Source organism: Zalophus californianus, chromosome 1 (assembly GCF_009762305.2).
Source record: "Zalophus californianus isolate mZalCal1 chromosome 1, mZalCal1.pri.v2, whole genome shotgun sequence".
Classification (NCBI taxonomy): Eukaryota; Metazoa; Chordata; class Mammalia; order Carnivora; family Otariidae; genus Zalophus; species Zalophus californianus.
Genome location: NC_045595.1, coordinates 90,433,319 through 90,450,867, shown reverse-complemented (window position 1 = coordinate 90,450,867; position 17,549 = coordinate 90,433,319). Strand labels below are relative to the sequence as shown.

Below are 17,549 nucleotides of genomic sequence, written 5' to 3'. Positions count from 1 at the left end.
TCCCACTGGCCAGAATTTAGCCACCTACCTGCAAAGGAAGTTGGGAAATCCCATCTTCATTTGGGACAGCCATTGAGCCATGTACACATCTAGAATCCTATTACAGTAGAAAGGGACACTACATATCGGGGATAGCCAGCAGTCCCTGCCACCAATCCTGAGGTCACACACCCGGTTTTCAGCTCCAGGGTCACTTTACTGAAGGAGCTTGGCGCTCCCTGGGGAGCGCATGGAGCACTGATGAAGTGAGAGATTTCCACCTGGTCTGCACATTTCTCCTTAAGGGTAGGAGAAGATGAGGACTGTCACGCTTCATCCATTAGTGAATGTTGTGTGACTTAAGCCACTTGTCGATTCCAGACTTGTTCCCCAGTGACTACACCACATAGGAAAGGTGTGCCAAGCTGGGGTAGAAGGAGCCCAAGTGATATGAAGCTTTCAGTGCTGACCCTTGCAGCTCTGCCCCTGACTCATAAAGTCACACCAGGCATGCCCTTTAGCTTCCCTAGTCTTTCATCTCCAAAGTGAGCGGCTGGATTGGGTTATGTCTAAGGTGTGTGTCTAGCACCCATGTTCTAGAATTGTGAGATGCCTCGACACTCCACAACTTTGCATTAAAGCAGGTTTCTGGGGGGCATACAGCCACTTTTAACTCCTTTGTGGAATGAGTTGGGGGGTCCGAATATACATGCACATGCTTGCAGACCACCTGGGACCTGCAGACTTGGGTTTTTCTATTTCCTCAGGCTTCCCTGGGTTGTGGGTTTTTGTAATCAGAAGTTGCAGCACAGTTTCCCATACAGTTAAGCTTATTTTTAATCTTATATTTTTGTTTATTCTGTTTCTGCTTTTAGAACTATTACACGTTTATTGTAGAAAAAAGAGGAAATTATAATGAAGGAAGCAAAAAAAAAAAAAATTGCCCAGAATGCCATTATTCACATTCGTGTTATTAAGGCTTAGTGTATTCCCTTCATTTTAGTATCTAAGAAAAGATGAAAAATACTTCTCTTACTTCAGCTCATCACATTGGGATCACACTATACATGATGTTTACAACCTGCTTTTTTTCACTTGATGACCCTTTCCTCAAATCCTTAAATATTTTTCAAGAACATGATTTTATTTATTTATTCATTTTTGTATTAATGAGCATTTTTAATTTATTTTTTATTATGTTAATCACCATACGTTACATCATTAGTTTTTGATGTAGTGTTCCATGATTCATTGTTTGGTATAACACCCAGTGCTCCGCGCAGAACGTGCCCTCCTTAATACCCATCACCAGGCTAACCCATCCCCCCACCCCCCTCCCCTCTAGAACCCTCAGTTCGTTTCTCAGAGTCCATAGTCTCTCATGGTTTGTCTCCCCCTCCGATTTCCCCCCCTTCATTTTTCCCTTCCTGCTATCTTCTTCTCCTTCTTTTTCTTCTTCTTCTTTTTAAATTAACATATACTGTATTATTTGTTTCAGAGGCACAAGTCTATGATTCAACAGTCTTGCACAATTCACAGCACTCACCATAGCACATACCCTCCCCAATGTCTATCACCCAGCCACCCCATCCCTCCACCCCCCACCACTCCAGCAACACTCAGTTTGTTTCCTGAGATTAAGAATTCCTCATATCAGTGAGATCATATGATACATGTCTTTCTCTGATTGACTTATTTTGCTCAGTATAATACCCTCTAGTTCCATCCACATCATTGCAAATGGCAAGATTTCATTCCTTGTAATGGCTGCATAATATTCCATTGTATATATATACCACATCTTCTTTATCCATTCATCTGTCGATGGACATCTTGGCTCTGTCCACGGTTTGGCGCTTGTGGACATTGCTGCTATAAACATTGGGGTGCTCGTACCCCTTCAGATCCCTACATTTGTATCTTTGGGGTAAATACCCAGTAGTGCAATTGCTGGGTCATATGGTAGCTCTATTTTCAACTTTTTGAGGAACCTCCATACTGTTTTCCAGAGTGGTTGCACCAGCTTGCATTCCCACCAGCAGTGGAGGAGGGTTCCCCTTTCTCCGCATCCCCGCCAACATCTGTCATTTCCTGACATGTTAATTTTAGCCATTCTGACTGGTGTGAGGTGGTATCTCATTGAGGTTTTGATTTGGATTTCCCTGATGCCGAGCAATGTTGAGCACTTTTTCATGTGTCTGTTGGCCATTTGGATGTCTTCTTTGCAGAAATGTCTGTTCAAGTCTTCTGCCCATTTCTTGATTGGATCATTTGTTCTTTGGGTGTGGAGTTTAAGAAGTTCTGTATAGATTTTGGATACTAGCCCTTTGTCTGATATGTCGTTTGCAGATATCTTCTCCCATTCTATCGGTTGTCTTTTGGTTTTGTTGACTGTTTCTTCTGCTGTGCAAAAGCTTCTTATCTCGATGAAGTCCCAATAGTTCATTTTTGCCCTTTGGCGATATTTCTAGGAAGAAGTTGCTGTGGCTGAGGTCGAAGAGGTTGCTGCCTGTGTTCTCCTTTAGGATGTTGATGGACTCCTGTCTCACATTTAGGTCTTTCAACCATTTGGAGTGTATTTCTGTGTGTGTTGTAAGGAAATGGTCCAGTTTCATTCTTCAGCATGTGGCTGTCCAATTTTCCCAACATCATTTGTTGAAGAGACTGTCTTTTTTCCATTGGACATTCTTTCCTGCTTTGTCGAAGATGAGTTGACCATAGAGTTGAGGGTCCATTTCTGGGCTCTGTGTTCTGTTCCACTGATCTATGTGTCTGTTTTTGTGCCAGTACCATACTGTCTTGATGTGACAGCTTTGTAATAGAGCTGGAAGTCCAGAATTGTGATGCTGCCAGCTTTGCTTTTCCTTTTCAACATTCCTCTGGCTATTCGGGGGTCTCTTCTGATTCCATACAAATTTTAGGATGATTTGCTCCATTTCTTGGAAAAAAGTGGATGGTATTTTGATGGGGATTGCATTGAATGTGTAGATTGCTCTAGGTAGCATTGACATCTTCACAATATTTGTTCTTCCAATCCATGAGCATGGAACATTTTTCCATTTCTTTGTGTCTTCCTCAGTTTCTTTCATGAGTATTTTATAGTTTTCTGAGTACAGATTTTTTGCCTCTTTGGTTAGGTTTATTCCTAGGTATCTTATGGTTTTGGGTACAATTGTAAATGGGATCGACTCCTTAATTTCTCTTTCTTCTGTACTGTTGTTGGTGTATAGGAATGCCACTGATTTCTGTGCATTGATTTTATATCCTGCCACTTTACTGAATTCCTGTATGACTTCTAGCAGTTTTGGGGTGGAGTCATGATTTTAAATGGCTGCCAAGGATTCTGATCACATGGGTGTGCCACGCTGTACTTAATCAGTGTCCTAGATGTTCAGGCTATGTCTGAGTCTTCATTATTATTAACTACATAGCAGTGACATCTCCATTTCACACCAACAGCATCTTAGCTCCTATCATAGGAGGGCTGTGGCTCCTATCATGCTGTGGGCAGGTGAGCCCAGAGAGGTTAGGTGGCCTGCCCAAGGTCACCCAGTGAGTGGTGGGTCCTGGCCATCTGGCCACAAGGCTGACTGCACCGTGCCCAGCCGCCTTCCCCAGTGCCAGGTAAGAGTGCACAGGTATGGCCTAGGTGTGCTGGGGACAGTTGGCTCCTAATATGTTGGTTTGGGTAGGAAAGGGTCACTGTGATTTCCCAGGAAGATGCTGCTCTGGGTGGTTTGTGATGGCCCTGAGGAAGGCCAGCTGGTCTCTGCTGCCCACACAGCAGCAAGCTGCCCTGCTCTCCACCCTGCCCCTGCCTGCCGGGGGCAGTAAGGAACTCGAGCCTGGGTATCCGAATTCCAGCAGCCTCGCAGGGAGGCTGTGAGGGTGGGAGCCAGTGAGGTCAAGCAGGCTTGGGCAGGGAGACGAGGCCTCCACCTGAGGAGGGCAGGAGATACACCTGCCAGTGGCCTTGACCCTGGGGAAGTTCCTCACCTGGTTCTCCTGTCCCCTTCACAAAGCCCTTTTGTACCTCCCTGAAAACCTGTCCTCACCCTTACTTGGCTCCAGCCCACTTCCTCTGAGGGACATGACCGGGTTCACTGTTGAGCGTGGGGGTCAGGCAGGGACAGCAGAGTAGGACTTGCCTTAGGCTTGGCATGGGTGTCCCTCTCTTAGTGGCTATCACTGTCTGGATTGCTGAGCTTTTGCCCCTTTGCCTGAGACTTTTCAGTTTTAACCTTTCCATGTTTTTCTCTAATAGGCCACCATTGGGATTGACTTCTTGTCAAAAACCATGTACTTGGAGGATCGTACGGTGAGTGCCTGACTTTAGAACGAGAAGCACAGGGAGGGCTCCTTTGGACTTACCAGCTGGAGCCTTTAGCTGGGCACCACTGAGAGAGCCCCTGCCTACCGCAGAGCTGGCAGGGGCCACGTCACAGGGCCAGGGCCCTCCTCCAGCCCCCACCCCACCAGGAGGATTACACTGACGCCCCTGCCCTCCTTGTGACAGGTGCGGCTGCAGCTCTGGGACACAGCCGGCCAAGAGAGGTTCCGCAGCCTGATTCCCAGCTACATCCGGGACTCCACCGTGGCTGTGGTGGTGTACGACATCACAAGTGAGTGTGGGTCCTGGCTGCCAGAGGGAGGGTGGCTCACAGGCTCCAGGGCCTGTGTGTGTGTGTGTGTGTGTGTGTGCACTTACATAGGTGCACACGGCACGTGTGTGCACACGTGCATGCTGTGGATGCTTGTCTTCTGACTGCAAGAAGACAGGTCCTTGGGGCGCCTGGGTGGCTCAGTCGGTTAAGCGACTGCTTTCGGCTCGGGTCATGATCCCGGGGTCCTGGGATCGAGCCCCGCATCGGGCTCCTTGCTCTGCAGGGAGCCTGCTTCTCCCTCTCCTCCCCACTTGTGCTGTCTCTCACTATCTCTGTCTCTCTCTCTCTCTCTCAAATAAATAAAATCTAAAAAGAAAAAAAAATTAAAAAAAAAAAAAAAGAAGACAGGTCCTTGGTGGTGGGGGGGTGAGCTGCCTTCAAACACCAGCATGTTTTCCACCTTCCCCCACCCTCCTGTGACAGGCCTGGGTGTATGGGATTGAGCTGGCCCTGCCCAGAGCAGGGGGCTGTGTGTAGAGGTGAGCAGAGGTGAGGCTGGCCCTGCTGCCACCCCTCCATGCCCTCCTTGGCCCTGATGGCCAGAAAGACCCCTATGGAGTGACTTGTGTGTGTTTATGTGTCAGGAAGGGAGAAGACACTGGTGTCTGGGCCGGCTGTGACCCAGCAGCCATTGTTTTGTCAGCCAGCATCCCAGCTCCTCCTAGGCTCTCCTGGGAGGGGAGGCCAAGCAGGTCTGGAGAGCCACACCGTGTGGCTCTTCTGGCCAGGGCAAGTTCTTGAGAGAACTGCACAGCCCTGAGGAAGACTCATCGTGGGGGTAGGGGGAGGGGCTGGTGCAGGTGCAGAGCCTCAGCTGCCCAGGCAGGTGTCACAGAACACAGCTGGTAAGCCCTTGTGCTATGGTCCCAGCTGTGGCGGGAGGACACCACAGCACCGAAGTCACACGGGGAGGCTTCGGGCCCACTGCCCCTGGCTCTGCCCATCTCCCCTTTCCACGCCTCCCTCTGACCGTGGGCCCCCCACACACCTTGAGTACAGGTGGGAGCTGGGCCCTTCAGCCTGGGTTCATGCAGCCTGACGTGAGCAGGAGGGAGAGCAGGCTGGGGGAAACTGAGGCTTCCTGGGACAGGCTCCCTCTCCTCCCCTCAGGCGTGTGGGCTGCTGAGTGCTGGGCATTGCCCTGCTACCACTCCCCAAGGTCTGTCACGTCTTCTGACTGAGGAGAGGGCTGCCCTGAAATGGCCTTACTTCTTGTGCTGTTGTCTCTCCTGGGGCCACCTTTCCCCTCCTCTTACTTGCAGATCCTGAGTGTTCTCCTTGGAAACTCTGGTCTTTACCGAGCGCCACCCCCCTCAGTGTGAGGCCACTGTGTAGGGCCCTCCTACCCCAGGAGCTGCTCTGGTCCCCCACCAACATACACACGTGCACACACGTTTCCAAGCTCAGCCAACTCCAGTGCACCCATTTCTCACACTCTGCTCTGAGCCCCCTAAGTCAGGTCTGATTCTCAGGTGGGCCCCTAAAACCACTAGTCTATGTAGCAAATCATGACAGTGACCTTCAAACAGGGTGACCCCCCCCCAACCCAGGGGGTGGTTCAGCAACATGAGGGTCTCTCCAGGGCCGTGGGGCAGGAGCTCCACAGACACACATGCTCCCCCGCTCCACACCCCCCGCTAGAAGGCCCGGACTCACTGGTCGGGTGTGAGGATGCACAGTGCCCCTCCCTCCTGCTCATGGTCTCATGCTCCCTCCCACCTTTGCCCTTTACCTGCTCAGGCTGACTCTCACTCTGTTGTCTCCTCGCCTTCCACCTCCAGATCTCAACTCCTTCCAGCAGACCTCTAAGTGGATCGACGATGTCAGGACAGAGAGGGGCAGCGATGTTATCATCATGCTGGTGGGCAACAAGACGGACCTGGCCGACAAGAGGTAGGTGTGAGGGTGCAAGGTGCAGCATGCTGGCAGGCCCGGCCCACCCTCCACTCCCCTGCAGCTGGGATGCGTAGATGGTGAGTCTGTGCTTCCGACCTGTCCCCATATATCTGAGGAAGGCCCCCTGGGGACACTGGAGGCTTTGAGAGCACCTGGCAGACCCTTGCCCACAGCGGCTCAGCTCTGAAGCCCCACCTTCCACTGTCTGTAAGGGCGCGCCTCCGCGAGAGGTCTGCATGGAGCCCTGTGCGCCCGGCCCCACACAGCAGTGTGCGGTCTGGGGCCCGGCCGTGGCCACAGCGCAACTGCAGACAGCAGTCCCTCGGGCCCTCATTGGCTTCTGCTTCTGCTTTGTGTCTCTGCCCCCACGAAATGCCTGTGCTGGGATAAGGTTCTGATCCCCAGGTGTGAACGTGCAGAATTTCCTCTTTGCTGTGCCTCCAGTGCACAGACAGGGCTGACTCAGGTGCCGCCTGCATCCATTCATCCACTTATCTCATGGGACCCAGCTTGGTCAGATAAAGCAACAGGTCTGGACTGCTGGCCTCCTGGAGTGTACTCTGACCATCTACAGAATTATCTGACTTAGAGCCTGCTTCATTAGAGTCCTGTCCTTGAAGTAAGGGAAATGGGACTCAAAGCCCAGTTCTTTTGCTAAGTACCTCTCAGTACAACCTGCAGGCAGTCACTTTTAACCTCACTGTCCTCCTGTGGAGAAGGGGACTGATGACACCACCTGAGAGGCGCTGTGTGGTTCAAAGTACTTTCTAGACACAGGTGCACGGGACAGTTCTGTTGATTGTTGGGAAGGTCCACCGCCTGCCACAGGGCCTGCTCCTGAGCTGGGAGGCACCATGGAAGAGAAATGGGGGGGAAGCTGGTGTCCTGCTGTGGCCCCGTGCCCTTCATCCTGGATGGGGGCCCTGGATCCGAGCCCTGTCCTCAGGGTTGACTCGGGGCCTAGGCCCTCCTAATCTCAGGCTGCTCCCCCCGCCTCTACGGGGGGGCTCATTTTCCCATCTCCCCTCACTCACAGGCAGATAACCATCGAGGAGGGAGAGCAGCGCGCCAAAGAACTGAGCGTCATGTTCATCGAGACCAGCGCAAAGACCGGCTACAACGTGAAGCAGGTAGGACGCACCTGGCGCTGATCCTCGCCAGCCTGGCCAAGGGGCCACGTGTGGCTTCCGGCCCGGTCAGTCACGGGCCCGGCTCCAACTTGCCCTGAGGGGCTAGTGACCAGGTTGGGGCAAGCAACCAGAGCACCATGAACCCCACCTAATGGGAAACGAGCTAATCCTAGAGCTGAGAAAGCACGAGGGAGGGTAAGAGCACTCACTCTCCGGGCGTGTCCGGAGCATGTCATCCTTAGCCACCACACAGCAACCAGTCGCATGGCCCCGTAACATGCTGGGTAACCAGCCACTAACTTCCTGCTGAGAGCAGCAGTATCTCCCTAGCATCTTACCTCACTTGGGATAGGGGTGCGGGAAATTCAGTCCGACTAGCATTTGGGGGTTCATGCCTTGCGCTTGGCAAGTGCTCAGGGCTGCGGAGGGCCAGGCGAGCTTGGAGGGAGGAGCCCGCCTGGTGCTGTTGGAGCTTGCAGTGTGGCGGGGGAGAGGGGGCAGGAGGCCCGGGGAATCAGGATGGTCAGAGAAGCCGTTGAGGAGGTTACGGCTGAGCCTCGCCGCCAGGGGCTTCCCTAGGTCCACGGACCCCCAAGGATGGGAGTCCACAGGTGAGCAGACTTGGGTGGGAAAGAGCCACCCCTCCATCTTCACGCACCTCTGACGGCCCTCCAGCCCCTCCTTCAGCCGTGAATGCAGGCGGCAGGGCGCTGTGCTGGTGGTGGCGCCCGTGGCTTGAGCACAGTACAGACCCCAGCCATTTTCTTGTCCCCTCGCGGTGTTACAGGTCTCTTGGCCTTTACGTGCGTCACCACACCAGTTCGCTGGGTGGGCGGTGGGGGGGAGCTGTGTGACTTGACCTGCGGCTGGAAACACAGATGCTGCTGCGTAACCAACTGGTGTCTTCAAAGATTTTCGAGCGTATTTCAATTCTGAATGGTTTCCTCCGCACTCCTGCGTCACTGACTTCACACACTTATGAGGAGCCCATAGGCTCAGCAGACGTGCCAGAGAGGTCTCTGGTTCACAAAAGGTTAGGAGCCCCTGCCGTCAAGGAAGAGAGGGCTTGAAGAGGTGAAGAGGGAGGGTGTTCCAGACAAAGGGTAACGCCTGAGCAAAGGTGCGGCAGGAGGGGTGCTGTGGCATGGGGAGGGGACTCTGAGTGTGGAGCATGGCTTGGTGGGGGTCGGGGGGGGCCCCTTCTGCTCAGCCGCCCCGAGCAGTGCCTGGGAGCACTACACAAGCTGCCCATCAGCTCTTGGCCTGGATACAGTGAAGGTTCACCCGACAGGGGCAGTGCCCGTGGCACTGGGGAAGGTGGCAGAGGAGCGGAGAGACAGAATGAGGGGCCCCATAGCCCCCAGGCCTCATTGCCTTCCTCCCCAATTAGAGCGCCCTCAGCATGGCTCTGCTCACACCCATGCCCTTCCCAGTGCTGCTCCGGTGTCTCTGAGAGCAGGAGCTACCTGTCCCTGGAGGCACATAGGAGGCACTGGGTTGCTGCTTTGTGTGGCCCTGATGGCAAGTCCCGCCTCCCGGAAGCAGTGGGCAGCAGTCCATAAGGCAGGTAGCTTCTGCCCTAGTGGTCAGGGGCAGGGAGACACCGATGCCTCCCTTTTCAGAATGCTTTGGAACCCAGGTGTTGGTCTAAGCAGGAATTAAATGTGGTCAGTTCAAACTCTGTGGCTCAGAGGAGGAGTCTTCATGCCGTGCACACTCCTGGACTCTTAAGCCTGATCGTATCTGCTCTCAGAGCCCCACATGTGACCCCAGGAGTTTCCTTCTAACTGGCAGTTTGGCCACTGGCAGAGGCTGTGACCGTTTTTACAGACAGGCAGGCAGAGCAGGACTGCCTGGGGCAAGGCCATGAAGGAAAGCTCAGGAGTGACCTGGCCCTCTCCACCCTGGCTCACTTCTTTCTGCCCCACCTCGGAACCCCATCTGTATCCTTCCCACATCCCATACCCTGCCAGGCCCACCAGTGACTTCCCCACTCAGGCCCTCACCACCTTTGGCCCTGTCACTCAGCCTGGGTGCTCCTGGGCTCTAGGGTGAGAGCATGAACAAGACACGCCCTCCTTAGCTCAAGGAGTCCCCAAAGTTGGAGTATATGGGGAGAGAGGGGGTGTTCAGAATCTTCTGGTGCCTTATACTTGTGTTTTGTACTTGTCACCTCCTAGGTTCCATGTCTGCCCTGCCTGACATCCCCGCCTACCCCTGCCCCAGTGTGCACGCATGCATGCACACACCACACAGGTCTCCCCGTGCGCTTACACAGACTTACACAGAAACCGCACATGAGCACACACTCTACACACAATCCCCCCACTCACACAAATTCACACACACACACACACACCGCACATCCACATCTTCCACACATACACCTCTACACACAAAGTACACATCACACTAACACCCACACCCAACAAACCCACAGCATCACATTCACAGTCCTGTGTGCTTATTCTCTTGGAAATCTCTCCTTCCAATGTGACTGCGCCGCCCTGGCTCCCAGCACCCTGCTGCCTCGGTGCCTGTGGACCCGCAGGACCCCCGTGAGGAGAGGGTCATTTGTTTCAAGGGCAGGTCAAAAGTTGGTTCCCCAGACCTGGTCCCCACACAGGCAGTGGAACAGAAGCCCGCCTAAGGGCTTGCCTCCCGGGGCCTAGAGCATTTTGTGCACCGGGGTAGGTCCCTTACAGTCGGCATGACCTGTGCTCAGCTCCTGGTGACCTGTGGTCAGCCTGCCTAGGTGAGAGGCCTGTCAGGGCCCAGACCTGTGACAGGCCCTAGGGGCAAGGGAGAGAGAAGTTAGGCGCAGCCCCTGCCCTCCAGGGCACAGTTAGCAGGACAGACAAGAGAACAAGGCCCCGGGTCAGGACGAGAAGAGGCAAGAGGGTGGAGACAGAGTGGGGGGGGGGGGCCGGGAGGATGGGGCCAGGGGCTCATGCTGCGTCTCCCCCTCTCTCCAGCTCTTCCGACGTGTGGCGTCAGCTCTGCCTGGAATGGAGAATGTCCAGGAGAAAAGCAAAGAAGGGAGTATCCTTTTCCTTTGATAAGTGAGTGAAAGATGTGCTGGAGAAGGCATTTGTCCATTGACGTATTCACTTAGTACTTTTGAACAGCGGGCGAGCCCACGCCTGGTCTCCAGCCCATCCTTCCCTGCTGAGGAGTATGGTGTGGGCCCTCCTCTGGACCGGGACAAGGCTGAACTCCAAGGGCTCTAAGACCTCGTCCAGCTCGAACAGTCTAAGTTTCTATTTCCAAATCATTGGGGGGTACCAGATGGATGTGAATGACCATGTGGGGCGGGGAGTGAGAAATAGTTAACTGCCCATGTTCGCAGTGAGCATCACTTTGTATTTCACGGGTACCAGTAGACCCTCCACTGCATGGAAGGTTTCTGTACACCCAGAACACGGTTCAGCCTAGTCTCCACAAGACCGTTTCCCCCACAGATACCTCCTCCCGTGTCCTGCCCGCTCCCTGGGCCTGGCCCTGCACAGCCCCAGAGCGCCCACTGCTCTGTGGGACAGGGTCTGCGGCCACTCGCATAGCCTGCCCTAAACCTCAGACCGCACCCAAGCTGAGAGGTTCAGAGAGGTAGTCTGGCCCAGTGGGAAGGAAGGCAGTTGTTTGTTTATACTCTGCCATGTTACCAAAAAAAATGTGTTCATGTATATATACACAAGAGAAAAATGTTATTTGTGTAGGTGTAGGGAAAATAAAAATAGGGGAAGTCGGAAAGTCATACTCAAAATATATGCCATGGCCAGAGTGGCAAGGAGGGAAAATGGGGTCTTTAGAAGCCTGGCTCTTTATAGTACGTAAAGCCAAAAAGAGTCTCTCGCATAGTCCTTAAACAGGGGCCACGGAAACACATAGGACGGCCACAGCAGGCCCCACAGCAGCGGCCCCTGTGCATCCACCCCGTCCGCCACCCAGTGCCGCCCCACAGCGGGCCCAGGGGGTGCAGCAGCCTGGCTGGGCATTCTGAACCCGTTCCTCGGGTGGTTCTGACGGGTACTCCTCCACCCACAGTCCCCAGCGCACCCGTGGGAGGGGCTGGAGGCCTTTCCCAGGGCTGTGGCTTCCCCTCAGCAGCATCCTCGGAGTCTAAGTGACACACCCTGACTAGAGCTCGAGGGGTCACCGTGGCTGCGACTGGCTAGGGCAGGGCCCCCCCTAGGCCTGGGCTCAGACATGGGAGTCCATGGGTGGCCAGCAGGCCGTCCACTTCCAGTGCACTTGAGGACGGGACTGACTGCTGACAAGGCTGGGGCCCTGGTTACTGGGAAGGCTTCTGAGGAAGGGCCTGTTGTGCCCGTGTTTCCGCGGTCATCCCACAGCCCAAGGCCGGCTTTGCTTTGGGTGGGGGAGGGGGAGGGGTTGTGGGAAAAAGAGCGGTGGGAGCTGGTGACCCTGCGTCCTTCCTCCCCAGGCCCAGCAAAGACCGGAGTCCCTAGGCATTGGTGCAGGGACGGAGCACCTGCACAGGGCAGCTGAGGGGTGCCCAGGGACAGGAGCCAGGGTGGCAGCTTCTTGGCAGTCATCTTCCTTAGCCCGGCCCCCTGCAGTGATCGACATCAAGCTGGACAAGCCCCAGGAGCCCCCAGCCAGCGAGGGAGGCTGCTCCTGCTAATATGCAGCCTGCCCGGGCCGGCTTCCTTTGACACTACTCGCTTGTTGTGTTGCTTCCTATTGGTTAGCTTCCTAAGGGGGGGTGGGAAAGGAGCTTATCAGGATGGGAGGATTTTTCTTTTCTCTCTGTCTCTGGGAGTGGGGGGGGTGGGGAGGGAGGCTGGGCATCAGGGATCACGTCACTCTTAACAGCTGTTACTTAAACAACTATTTTTTGGTTTGGTTGTAATATATTGTACTTTATTAAGATTGCCAAAAACTGTTGAAATTAAAAAAAAATTTAAATCATGTGTATACAACTTTTTGCCAGATAAAAATGTAGTCATTTTTATTTGAAAGATGTGCTTTTTGTTTTTGTATATTTGTAAACTTACAGAGAACCTTTTCCACACACTTCCTCCTTCCTGCCCTCTTTGAATGGTTCATCACCTCTGCCCTCCTTCCACCCCAACCTGATAAATTACAATTAATGGGGCAACTTAATTAGGCTCCAATCCCAGGCCCCACCCACCAAACAGGCCCTACCTGGGTAAATTAAACACTGAACAAAACAGCCTCTAAAGAGGCAACTTTCAAGTCTGTCCTCCTTCCGTGGCCAGAGTGGGACATCAGCCATGGCCCTGAGCTGAATTAAGGCCTTGTGGATGGCAGGGAGCCCAGCGGGAGGCCTTACTGGAATTACTCCTGCCTCTCCCTTCCCCTCCCTGACAAGCCTTGAAGGGGTGGAGGGCACTTGCCACAGGCAGCCTGTGTCCTCTGTGGCCCCCTCAGTGATTGGCAGAGCAAGAGGTCATCGGAAGGAAGGACGGGGTGCTGTTGGCAACTGTGGGCTTGTACAAGTAGATTGTGGTTCATAGCCTTGGGGCACCATGTGTGTTTCTGAAGACGTTCTCACCAACCTTCCCAGCGGTCCGCACCCATGTCTGGGTTGAATCTAAGGGAAGGGCAAAAAGAAACTCAGTGTGTGCTGCCCTGAAGCCCTCGTCCTTACACGACAGGGAAGCTAGAGCCTGTATCACACAGTGTTTGTGACTGGGGAAGGGGGGGTCGACCGCAGTACCGCCACCTTGAAGACTCATGTTCAGATCCTCGGTTGCTAATACTATTGAGTGCTGTTCTGGAAAAGCTGACTTGCCCCACCGGCATCATGCAATTGCAATCATTGTGCATGTACCTCTGAGGATATTGTAGCAGCGCTCTGGTTGCCTGAGGGTGCTGCTGACGTGGGGTCTCCAGAAGGCTGCCCAGAGAGAGCCATCCTTGCCATTTCGACTCCTTTCTGAGAAGGGCTTAGTCCTGAGGGCCTGTAAAGTCTCTGAAGGGAATTCTAAGTGATGTAACCCATGGGGCCGCATTCCAAATAGACCCAGACTTACTGAACCGAGCCTGCATAGAGCCAGGCAGTAGGCAGCAACTGTCCAAAAACAGTAAACCTTGCCCTCCAAGCTGGCATTGTCTCTGCCTCCAGACTGCTGTCAGGCGTGTCCTAGGTGAGCTAAATGACCATCTGGGAGTGGGGTGGGATTCCTCCACAAAGCAGGACTCCAACAAGTTATTGCAGTGAATTTTGGAACTTCTCAGAAACTAATCCAAAATGGCAGCCAATAAGTAGACAGGACTCACTGGTATTTGTCCAGTGGGCCTGTCACACTCTCTCAGCTTAAGGAGACTGTGTGTCAGAGCTGTTGTTTAGAGAGGAATTTATCTTCAGGTGAAGAAGAGAGGAAGCAGGATTCTCACTGAGCTCCTCTTCCAGAAGGCAAAGACTGATGTACGAACGTAATTCCAGTGTCATGTGTTTAGTTTTTATATGTGTGTACATAATTATATATAGAGATAGACTTGTGTATACACCTTCCACACACATTCTCACAGAGATACACGTGCTTAATGTATATTCTTGTTTTTCCTGCTCTCAAGTTGGAACTTGCATTGTGATAACAGTTTTGGAAATTCAAAAGTACTGCAACGTGTTGAAATAAGAAATACTTAATATTGTCAAAAAACTTGTGATTGTCTTGCCATCAATAAACTAATGCATAGATGTGTTCAACTACAGGCAAAAATAGCCATGGGAATATGTGCACCATTTCTCTCTATACTTATATGCATCGTGTGCATGCCCATGTGGGCCAGTCCCTCCCACCATGGCACCCCCCCCCCGCCCCTGCCAAGTGGTGCTTGTTGGAAGAGTGCTTACTTACCTCGTGAGAATTTATAGGAGTCCACATTACAGCGTCCGGCCTGGTTGGCAGTGAGGCCCGTTGCTTTTGGCCTCTGGGACAGCCCCATTTGCTGGGATCTGCATTGGGTCCCAGTGAATGAATGTATGGTGGATTTTCATTTTCTTGGTACTAAAGAGTAGCTTTTCTTAAACATTCCTGTAAAAACAAAGGAGAAACTCCATTCCCTTCTCATGTGCACACATAGTTAAGGCACCACGAACATTTTCCGATTACAGCCTAGGAGCAGTAAGAGATGTGGAAGATGTCACATGGCTTGATGTGGCCTCGATGAGCCCTGTCTTCCTAGCATGTACACAAGGTCCTCTCTCGAGTCCAGGCTCTCCCCAGCCCTGCGGGCTTGAGGCGAGGGCAGTTGTCTCCTCTTGCCCTCCCGTCTTAGTGGTGCCAACGCCATTCCATGACCTCCTTCTCTCGGGCCTGATTCCCACCCCTTACTTCCTGTCCTGTTGAGGTAGCCAGATCTCTTGCACAGAAGTGGGTTGGTTCCTTGGCTCTCATTCTGAGCAGGTGCCATCACTGTTCCTCTTGCTTGTAGGTAGTATCTTGACTTGGGAGTTAAGGTTCAGTAATAAAATGATCAGGTTCCCTTGAAGAAGAGGGGATGAAATTGCCTCCACATCCCCAGCGAGTGTGACGTCCCAGCTGAATCCAGATGGGCTAGACTGAGGCAAAGCCATCCTTCAGTCGCCTCCCTAAGGAGATGGCCAGAGTCATCTTCAGGCCCTTTTTCTTTTTTGGGGGGTGGGGAGTGTCTCAAAAGCTGTCAGTAAAGCCCCTATTCCACAGGTATCTGAAAAACAGCGTAAGATGCAGGAGCAGATAGCGGGTTTATAAATGCACACACGTGCCGGAGTGAGGGTGTGACGTCAGCAGCTTAAGTGTGAGAAGTGCAGCGTAGAGTCCGCGTCAGCAAGCCGGGCTGTTATGAGCGAGTCCCTCTAGGTCAGAGGCCTCCCTGCCATCACTGTCACCACTCTCTTCTGTCCGCATGCTCCCGGATCTGAGGGGCAAGGCCAGGTGGTTTGAGAGTCTCAGGCAACAGAAACAAGAACGAAAATGGCAGCAGCTAAGCGTACAGGCTTATCTCGAGTGCAGCGTCTCTGGCCTCTCGACGGCAAGCCGGTGCTGGGAGCCCCTGCCCTCAAGGACCAGCTGTGACAGAACGGCGCCGCTGGCTTCGGTGTCCTGCAGGCACAGCAGCCTCATTCCTTCACACGGCAGAAGGCAGCTGAGGGTGTCAGGATGTGAGGACAGGTAGCCAAGGACCGAGTCCCATCTGAGCCACGTGAGGGGCAGCCGAGCAGAGAAGTTTTTGTGCATCCACCAAGCAGGGCTGTATGCTCACTAATTTCCAAACTACCTCTCCCCCGAGCATGTGAGGCATCCCCCCTAGCTACGGCAGCATGACGCGGCGGTCTCACAACCCTTCCTGTCTCAGAGGCAGGAAGACTGAGGCAGAGAAGGGCCACTTGCTTCTGGTCACGCAGCAAGCCAGAAGTGGTCAGAGGCAAGGTGTTTCCATTCTTCAGCCATCGCCAACCTGGGTGTGCGGATGGGACCGTGCATTTGCACGTAAAGGGCTGCTGGGCACGGGTGCTCCTCAGACCACCTCTACTCTGGTTAGGACTCTGGCCAGCGTAGCTCAGTGAGCTGGGAGAGAATGCATGGCCATTTCACGCCCCTCCATTGCCAAGAAGGGCCAGTCCCCAAGCCCACTCTGATCATCATGGGCACCCACAGACCAGGGCACCCTTTTGAGTTTTTGTCTGAAATGAACTATCTAGGTGTTCCAAAACCTTGGGCTCTCATGTGTAAACTCTCTGGCGCCAGATCCCTGCGTGGCTGACACTCCCTGCAGGGCATGGCTTATCCTTGCAGTGGGGTTTGGAAACTTCCTTCCAGTGGGAAGCCTCCAGACGCGGAAGGCCAGCTTGCATCGTGTGGTGTGTCAGCTTGTCCCCTCACGTACCTGCACCCATCCCCTTGAAAGTGGTTGGCCATGAGGAGCACAGAGGGTGGCATTTCCATCGCTGACTGGCTCAGCAGGCATAAACGGCCACATTGACTTTACATAAAACTGTGTAAAATGTGGAAGACTCAGCATGTTGATCAAACAATAAACTGTCCTGATTCTCAACACAAAACATCTTGTCCAGTGTTTCTAAGTGGTGCAGTCATATATGGGGGGCCGGGGGAGAGGGGGAGGGCTGCGCAAAAACAGATTTCCTCGTGTGCCTGCTCCACAAACCCTCATCCCGTCTGGGGGCCAGGCCTGCCACCCAGAGCCCTCTGCTTCCTCCTCTTCACCAGGGCTCTCCACAGCCTCAGACACACTGATGAGGTGAAACGGTCACTCATTTCCATCACTCTGCCTAAAGGCTCATGGAAAGGGAAGCCCCAGGCTGAACGGAGACTCAGGGCTGTGTGATAACCTCTGTCATCCCTGGTCTCCACTTGCCAAGGCTGGGGGTTTTGAAGGGTGGGTGCAGGGACTGAATCTCTCTCCCTTCTGGTGGTCTCCAGAAAGCCATTTAAAGAATTTAAGGTGAGGGCGCCTGGGTGGCTCAGTCGGTTAAGCGACTGCCTTCAGCTCAGGTCATGATCCTGGAGTCCCGGGATCGAGTCCCGCGTCGGGCTCCCTGCTCGGCGGGGAGTCTGCTTCTCCCTCTGACCCTCTTCCCTCTCGTGCTATCTCTCATTCTCTCTCTCTCAAATAAATAAATAAAATCTTTAAAAAAAAAAAAAAAAGAATTTAAGGTGAACCATAATCATCCTCCAGGTGACACCAAGCAGCCACATCCCACTTCCTGCTTCTCCCCACACTAATTAGGGAACATCCCTGAGAGGCCCCTTCAGGTGTGAATCATCTCCGGACTAAAAGACACCCTGAAGGCCTGGACAGTTGTGGGACCAATCGAGAGAGGACACAAAGGCCAAGATCAGGCCCAGAACTGCTCTGGCCTGAGAATGCTGGGAATCCTGGAGCTACG

At 53.4% G+C, this 17,549-nt stretch overlaps 1 protein-coding gene across 2 annotated transcripts in view; it reads left to right on the top strand.

Moving 5' to 3' along the window:
* The window catches only part of RAB6B (RAB6B, member RAS oncogene family), a 61,813-nt gene extending 45,110 nt beyond the window's left edge, over positions 1-16,703 (top strand). The window contains exons 3-8 of one of the 2 annotated variants that reach the window (XM_027586945.2): positions 4,244-4,297; positions 4,496-4,601; positions 6,425-6,536; positions 7,576-7,669; positions 10,645-10,711; positions 12,250-16,703. In XM_027586945.2, coding sequence (XP_027442746.1) covers positions 4,244-4,297; positions 4,496-4,601; positions 6,425-6,536; positions 7,576-7,669; positions 10,645-10,711; positions 12,250-12,314 — 498 coding nt within the window. In that variant the 3' untranslated portion in view covers positions 12,315-16,703. Of the gene's footprint in view, positions 1-4,243; positions 4,298-4,495; positions 4,602-6,424; positions 6,537-7,575; positions 7,670-10,644; positions 10,732-12,113; positions 12,173-12,249 lie in introns of those variants that run through there. The other variant, XM_027586946.2, reaches the window with a different exon arrangement.
* The last annotated feature ends 846 nt before the right edge of the window (positions 16,704-17,549 follow it).